The sequence below is a fragment of the Sceloporus undulatus genome, chromosome 1 (genome assembly GCF_019175285.1).
Source record: "Sceloporus undulatus isolate JIND9_A2432 ecotype Alabama chromosome 1, SceUnd_v1.1, whole genome shotgun sequence".
Taxonomy (NCBI): Eukaryota; Metazoa; Chordata; class Lepidosauria; order Squamata; family Phrynosomatidae; genus Sceloporus; species Sceloporus undulatus.
In genome coordinates this window covers 226,463,003-226,471,568 of record NC_056522.1, presented here as the reverse complement: position 1 = coordinate 226,471,568, position 8,566 = coordinate 226,463,003, and the positions used below count along the sequence as shown (strand labels likewise).

The window sequence follows — 8,566 nt, the reverse complement described above, 5'->3', positions numbered from 1 at the left end:
TTTGCCGGCGGTCGCAGAGGCAGGGCGCCCTCCACGAAAGGGCTGAGAAACCTGAGCAGAGCGAGAACATGAAGACCTAGGGTGAGACCCTCTACAATTATTACAACAGTGTTCAAATTTACATTGAATACGAGTACAATGTCCAGCATTATAGTCCCAACATGTAAGAAATTTGGAGTCCTTAACCGGTCCCTTCTGTGGACACTTGAACCTGGCAAAGGTGCCCACTTCCAAAAGCCAAATTTCGTTATGGAGCAAGTCCCAACGCTCCTGAGAGTTCTGCGAAGCATGTGGGTGAAAGGACGCACCATAAGCAATGGCAGCTGCGTCACCTGCAAAGGCCTTCGCACGCAACACATTCAACAAATGGCTGTCCAAATGCCAAGCACGTTCTGGGAAGGCCATGGAGACCACAGCCTTGAAGATGGTGAAGCCCTCCAACCAGTTGGCAAAAGTGGGCTCAGCTGAGACCACCTTTGGCTCGTGCTTACTCTTCTTCGTTGAAGTGACAGCCACAGCATCTTTTCCTTTTGATTGAAGAAGGATAAAACCATCTACATAACAACCCCTCAAGATGTTCTTACGCACCTTCTTGGATAGGTGAGCACCAGGGGGACGTTCACCCGGAGAACACATAGGAAAATCCACAGCAAGCGGATTGACCTACACACCCTGAAGGCCCGGGCGCCAAGCCCTCCTTTTGATGGCCAACCTCAGCAAACCTGGAATCAAGGCGTGCTCAACCAAGAAACCATCCCTCCCAAACGGCACAACAGGATGATCTCCACCTTTCAAAGTAGGCTGTACAGCACCGACCCGACGAGCTCTGCGACATCTCCTCTTGGCTTTGTGTTTCTTTTTCCTCTCCTTGCGACGCTCAGCCAATGATGTTCCCCTCACATCATCCTCATCCGAAGACAGAGATGACGAGCTTGAGCTTGACGAGCTGGAAGAGCTGGAAACTTACTGGTTGCGATGTCGAGACGCAGGAACCAACAAGTTGGTACCTGGACCGCCAGATGTTGCCGATGCAGGAACCGCCGACCTGGGACACTGACGTCTGGACGACTGAGGCGCAGGAACAACAGGCGTCAATGTGCTGTTAGATTGGCCAGAAGCTGTGGCTTGTTGGAGCATCTCTGCAATGGTCTGGACAAGGTGCTTAAGGCCTCTGCAGACAACTCCACAGCCACGCCAGGCTGTGCCGCAGCAGAATCAAGATGCCTGTCAGCACATTGCTGTCCCTCATACACCCCACTGCTGGAGCTTGCTGACATGTCTGTAAACCTAGGTGCCCGGCTGGAGCCAGCAGAAAAGGCAAGCTTCTGTACAGTACTAGAACTCCAGCCACCAGACTTTTTTGATCTTTTAGGAGGCATGATAATAAAATGCTCCTTCAGAGAAATCAAAACAGAAAGCCACTCTCCAAACAGTATCACAGTGCCAACCAAAATATAATGTCGCTTTTATAAAAGGCTAAAAAAGGCAAGCCTGTAAATTACTACAATGCAGGTCCAAAAGGCCAAGAGATTTCTCCTGGCCCAAAGGTGAGGGGTAGGCCTAACAAGGTCTAGAAAACCCCCCAACCAAAATGGTGGGTCCGGCCAAAACCATTAATAAAAATGGCCTAATATAGGCCTAAGCCTCGCCCCCCTCAATGTGTGCTGCGGCACTCTTCCTCCAAGGCAGCCCAACCAATGGGCTGCCTTGGAGGACCGGAAGCTCCGCACCACTGAGCCCAATTCCCAGAGCGTCGCGGGGCAGAAGGACTGCCCCTTCTGCCCCGTGCACGAATAGGGAGCTGGGGCAAGCCTCAGTACATACTGGGGCTTGTAGTTTTTGCCGCCTCTAGCGGCAAAACAGTCTGCCCGGCTAGCGGGCGACCGTTTTTTGTCTTCTGTTTACTTCAGTTGCTGCAAAGTGAGTTCAAAGTGCAAAAGTAGGCTTTACTCAGTTAACTTAGCAAGGAGGAAAGGAGAGAATGGGGCAGAATCCTGTCTTTCACAGTAGACTCAGTTAAAAGCAAACTGCAGCAACGTCTCTTGGCTTCACTGTTTTATCTCATTCATAACTTTTACTGTTTTGGCCACAGCTAGGCCACTTTTCATCTATCCCTGTCCCAGTTTTCATCTATGAAACATTGGAAGTTATGTAATCAATATAGTTCAAGGAATCCGAAACTTAGGTCCTCCAAATATTTTGGGCTTCAGCCCACTGAATTCCTGTTGATCAAGCTGGCTGGGGCTTTGGGGATCTGACGTATAAATACTTGGGAGAGCCAAAGTTTGGGAATCCCTGATATACATTGTCCTGGTCTCCATCTTATATTAACATATTGCTCTATCCAACTATGAAATGAAGACAGGATAGTAAACCTGGATGTAAATGTGAGCTTAATTTTATTTAAGATAAAACAATCTGCAACATGAAAAGAGGTATGCTATACTGCCACCAAACACTGCAGTGCCATAAGGACAATTTGATGATGAAACAGCTCAAACACACATATCAATTCCTGACACAGCCAAATTCCCCAACTGGGTACAGAGGGGGGAAAGGTTCTGCTTGATGGACCACATTAGGATTGGATAACTGTCATTGCGACAAGCTATCAGTCCCCTGCTCCCAAAGACATGCCTACAAGGAGCACTCCTCACCAGATGGCTATGAGGACAGCCCTAGGAGGACAAATCCTTCATCACACGATTCTCCGAAATGTCCACTAGGGAGTCCAAGGCCTTGTTCCCACTATCGTTTAAACCGGATCAAGATTTGAAATGATACATTTTAAATCACCATGGTTCCCACTTGATTTGAATCTCTAAAGCGATTCAAAAAGGGGAGACCATGGTTTTTCCCCATTTCCCCCCATGTAACCCGCTGGTAAAATGGGGTGTTTTGGGGGCTGAATCGATTTATTTGGGAAATAAATCGATTCAGCCCAGTGGGAACCATGCAGATTCAAGTCCGCATTCCAGTGCAAGTGAGAACCAGAGAGGCAGATTCAAATCTGCCTGGCTGTGACAGCTGGGGCCAACTGCAAGGGCCCTGACCATCTCCCGTGTCATTGGCCTCCTTGCCTCCCTTGCCTCCCTTTATCTGGGCCACCGGCTTCTCCTCGGCCTTCTGGATCCTCTGTCGTTTTCCCTGTGGGCTTCTTCCACATGACAACCTCCTTCCCAAGCTTCCCTGTTCAGCAATGTTTTCCCTCCATTTCTGGGCTCCCTGCAGCTGGAGAAGCTGGGAAAGAGGTTGCAGGAAGGTCACAGGGAAGCTGGGGAAGCCCTGCAACCTTCCTGAGACCTCTTTCCCAGCTTCCCTGGCTGCGAGGAGCCCGAGAACAGAGGAAGAAGGTCGCTGAGCAGGGAAGCTTGGGAAGGACATCGCCAAGCGGAAGAAGCTCACAGGGAAGCTGAAGGAGGACACAGAAGGCCGAGGAGAAGCCGGTGGCCCAGGTAGGGAGAGACAAGGGAAGCAGGGAGGACAGTGTCAGGGGACATGGCTGGGGCTTCCCACTACCTTTGCGCTGCTTCTCTTGTTCTGGCACAAACATAGTGGGAACCACGCTTATTGGTGAACCAATTTCTGGATTCATTCACAGAAACCGGTTCAGCAATAAGTGGGAACAAGGCCCAAAGTTGCCTACTCACCTAACTTCCAAATTCATTATGCTAAAATCTTCTTTGTTTAAAGAGTATACCTATATGTTTTTGAGATTTTCCTTCTTTATACTCTATAGATCTGAGTGGTTGTTTTTTTTTTGTTTTTGTTTTTTTAATTTTCCAGAAAAAAATTGAGTAAACATTACACACAATCCCAGGTAGCACTGGACTTTGCATGCAAGATAAGGAAAACAGATCAGCATTGAGACCTTGACAGTGGAACTGTAATTGAACAGATGCAGGAAGGCTTACTGCAGATTAGTACACACCTGTTAAGAAACTCTGAAGGCATTTTTGAAAATATATGTATTGGGAGTGATTACATAGTACTTCAAGGCATATTGTAGAAGCATTTGTTGTTTGCTGGGGAATGGGTCAGATAAATCCATTAGTGTCTGTTTTTGCAAACATTACTGTCTTGTTTACCCAAGGCATCCTTCATCATTGATCTCAGTGAACTTGCACTACTTTTTCATACAATCATAGAAGTAAGAATTGGAGGGGGTGCCAAAGTTTATTAGTCCAACCCTGTCAATCCAGGATTTGCAGCTGAAGCATCTCTGACAAATAGTATACAACCCCTGATTAAAAGACTAGAATGGAGAATCCTCCCCCTTCTGAGATAGCAAAAAAGGTCATATCATTAGAAATTTCCTTTTTTGTAATTTGAATCTATTGGCTCAAACTTTGTCTTGTAAGGAAACTTTTTCCTGTCAAGAAAACAACCTTGATCCATAATTTCTGTGTCAGCCCTTCAGGTACTTGCATATGGCTATCTTCAGGCTCAGTCTTCTTCTACCATTCTTCACAGGCCTTGGTTCCTGGACCTTTCACCATCTTGACTGTCTTCATCCATACACATTCCAGCTTCTCCCTAGTGAACCCACTGAATGCCACCCCAGCTAGTAAAACCGGTTTATCAGTTTTGTTTCAGTTATCTGATCTTCTGCTTTCAGTCATAATGACTCAATGGGATGTACTTTTGAGTGGAAATGTGTAGGATTGCACTGTGATGCTATTACTATTACTTAGGGCATTGAACTTAGAACTTAAAAGATCAGTATTATGTGAGCCAATCAATATTTTTTTTAAAAAAAAATCTTTTTGTGGAAGGATTTATAGGATTATGTAAAGTGTGTTAGAGGATGGAATATATATTTTCTGTGAGAATAAAATGTAGGTTCCCATGAGATAGTCCTGGGGAGTGCCAGTTCTTAAAATTGTACAGGTTACTGTGTAGTAAGTTCTTCACATACTCTTACCATTATTTCAAGATTTGCCAAGAAACAATTGATTACAGAGCACTGTCAAAGGCCTCTACACCAATTTTCAAAGTGTCATGCTCTGCTGGAAAGGTATGCGGAGACTATCTCTTGGTTTAAATAATGATCTTATAGCCACATTGTTTAAACATTTTAAAGCGCTTCTATTGAATGGTTTCCCTCATAGGTTTGATTCATTTTGATTCTGCTGACAAAGTTCCCATTAAGGAGCACTCTTTTCATAATTTGTCAAAAATATATAGCAGAAATGAAGCAGGATGAAGCCAATTTGTAATCTGAGAGCACTAACCTAGTTATGCTGACATGCTTCATGATGTACGCCTTCAGCCAGCCAGCCAGCCAGCCAGCCAGGCAGCCAGCCAGCCAGCCAGCCAGCCAGCGGTTTAATATTATAAAGCACAAAAAAGCTGTGTTGCCTACAATTTACTTTTGTAAACAATATTATTTTAAGGTGTTGTTAAGGGCCAGGGCCAACTTGTTCTACTGAAAAAAAGAAATAATTTAAAAATTACTATTATATCAGGTGGCTAGTTTGTACAAAACCTGGGCGGGAATGGAGGAGTGGGATAGATCTTGGAGAGGCTGCATAATTTTAAATGCTGTAATAGTCACAACAAGCATGGTGTAGTGGTTTCAGCATTAGACTACGATTATTTAGATAAGGGCTTGAATCCTTGTTCAGCCAAGGAAACCCACTAGGTGACCTTGAGAAAGCCACACTCTCTCAACCTCAGAGGAAGACAAAAACAAATTTCCTCTGAACAGATGACCAAGTGACCGAAATGTCAGTTGTGACATGACTTTATGCACTATAATCCAAATAATACAATCCTTTTTGGTAAAGGGCACCTGACTGGAATTGTTTATACAATAAATAGTAACAGAACCACACATGAAAATCTCTTTTTATGTCTGTCTCATTGCACTCTAGTTTTCTGGGATGTAGAATTGAGGGCAGTGTTGGACAGAATGCAGAAAAATCGACTTTACTGGGTGGAACAACTCAGGAGCTGAGCAGATAGAGGGGAAAACTGAAGTTACATACAGAGTTTCCTGAGTCAGGGGTACAACCCACTGTCCACACAGCCCAGTCCTCCAGTACAGCTTCTGGTGAATGTTAGCCATAGAATCATGCTGGAGGACCTAGTGATTCCTAAAGATAACATATGAACAAAATCTGTAATAATCAAATCTACAAAAGTCGAAGCCACCCATGTGGAGGGCAAACTGTATTTCAGAGGATGGACTTGGCAAAACCACCTCTGAGTATTCCTTCCCTAAGAAAACCATATTAAATTCATGGGAGTGCCATAAAGTTGACAGGCGACTTACAGGTACACAGATAAACACAGAGGACAGTTTCCAGAGGCAGTTTGGCCAAGATAGGCCAAATTGTTAAGAGCGGAAGGAAAGCTTCATTGGATGTTCATCAGGACAACATTTAGCTACTTATATCACTGTCCACACTGGGTTGTTCGTTGCAAACACATCCTGTAAACAGAGGAGGTAAATTCCTTAGACTAATGTCTTAAAATGCCATGGAGACAAAGTCTATTTGAAGTTTTGTTTCAATTGGTGCAGGAAGTGCAAGAAGGCATGGATCTGCCTGACTTGGTGTTACTCAGTATCTGAGAGCTGAAGCATGCAATTCGCTTTCTGAATATAAGAACATTTTATTAAAAAACTTAGTTACATTTATGTCCTGTTTTTCATTCAGCGAACTCAAATTGATGTACATGGCTCTCTTTCTGCTCACTTTTGTCCTCACAGGAGTACAAGCTGATAGTGATTTTAACTGTCCTAAGGTCACCGAGTGAGTTTCATGTGCAGTCAGAATCTCTAACAAGTACACCATACTGATGGTCAAAACCACTGTCTCCTGCTTTTCCTTACTAGAATCTGATTTGAAGGAGGCAAATCCCCAGCAGGAATTTAAGAGGGCATGCAGGAATCTTTGCAGACAATTTTCTTCTGTTTCTGCTTTATGATTGCCTGAACTGCCTGCAATACAGGCAGTACAATTACCTGCTCCCATGGGGTCTGATGAAGAGGGAGCAGGCCAGAACTGTGACTCATGTAGGGACATATCAGGCAGATTCCCCTATGGCTTGATACTCCTGGGATTTTACTTGTTTACATTTGTATGTCCCACTCATATTCAAAGAGCTCAAGGCAGGACAGATAATTCTCAGCTGTTTCCCAACTCTACAGGCACGCACACACAGAGAGAATGAGCTTTGTGAGAATCTGCTTTGTCTTAACTATTTTTGACTTGGGAAACCAATTTCTAGTTTCAGCTAGAGTAAATCTATTGAATCTGTTGAATATAAATTAACACTAATGTAATCTAATTGATTCAAATGGATCCAGTTTATTTGGATTAGCAATTGGGTTTAGGTCTTTTTCCTGTGTGGTTTGCTTTAGAAGGGAGCTCCCAACACCTTAGACTTGATATTTCAGTTAAGGTGACATTTTGTTTTCATTATTCATTTAAACATATTTATATATGCTGCCTTTCATCTAAGGATCCAAGCGCAACGTACATGATCCTCCTCCTACATTTTATCTTCTTCACCCTGTGTAGTAGGTTATCCTGAGAGATCATAGTCTAAGTTCAGTGTTACATGACAGTGTTTCAGTGTATGTAGGATAGCTACCAAAACCTAAAAGAAATGACATGACAGGTTGAAAACACGGTGACGACCTCTGACATTCATCCATTTGCAATTCTTGTGGAACTAACCCACTGGACCATTTACATAGAGTTATAAATTTTACCAGCTTCTCACTACCTCAGCAGTGTTTGTTCTGTATAACAGTCCAGTTTTAAGCAATTTCCCCCCTCACCTTGTCTCTTCTAGATCAAGTTTTTGGTTCCCATTTGCACAGAGTTTGTGAACGTGAAGGCTCCACGGTTCCTCAGTTCGTTAAAATGTGCATAAATGCTGTTGAAAACCGAGGTAAGTACTTGAATAGTTAACAATCCTCCCCTCCCTGTTCTCATTTTTCTGCAGTATTTACTACTGAGAATCTAAGTTACCATACTTGCTTAAACACTGGGAAATGGCCAGGTGTTAAAATTAAAGCTTCATGTCACAGTAACTATATGAAACTGCTTTCCTTTTCTAACCTTCCCCATCATTCCTGTGCCAGAATATTTATATTGTGTATAGCTGGTTCTACTGCTGCTTGGACCTCTGCCTTCCAAGTACCTTCTAAGAAGAAGAGCACTTCCTCCAGTCCATCTGGTGCCATTTGGCCATGGAGGGAGAGATGCAGGCCCAGCTCCATTGGGTCTGGCCTGAGCTAAGAAGCAGAGCCCTCCCTTCAGTTCATCTGGTGCCATCCGGTCAAGGAGGGAGAGATGCAGGCCCAGCTCCATCAGGCCTGGCCTAGATTAAGAAGCTGAGTCCTCCCTCAAGTCCAACTGCCTTGGTCCAGGCCTCAGAGGGAGAGAAGAACTGCCGGACCTGATCCCCTTCCCTGCCACATTCTCTTTTCCTTTTGTGTCATGTCTTTTTAGATTGTAAGCCTGAGGGCAGGGAACCATATTATTAAAAATAATAATAATTGTAAGCCCCTCTGAGAGCCTTTAGGGCTGAAGGGTGGGGTATAAATACC

At 44.2% G+C, this 8,566-nt stretch overlaps 1 protein-coding gene across 3 annotated transcripts in view; it reads left to right on the top strand.

Annotated features, from left to right (window-relative positions):
* ARHGAP15 (Rho GTPase activating protein 15) overlaps positions 1–8,566 on the top strand; it is a 558,688-nt gene that overhangs the window by 345,974 nt on the left and 204,148 nt on the right. For all 3 annotated transcript variants that reach the window (XM_042466422.1, XM_042466424.1, XM_042466423.1), the window contains one exon: positions 7,807–7,905. In XM_042466422.1, coding sequence (XP_042322356.1) covers positions 7,807–7,905 — 99 coding nt within the window. The remainder of the gene's footprint in view (positions 1–7,806; positions 7,906–8,566) is intronic.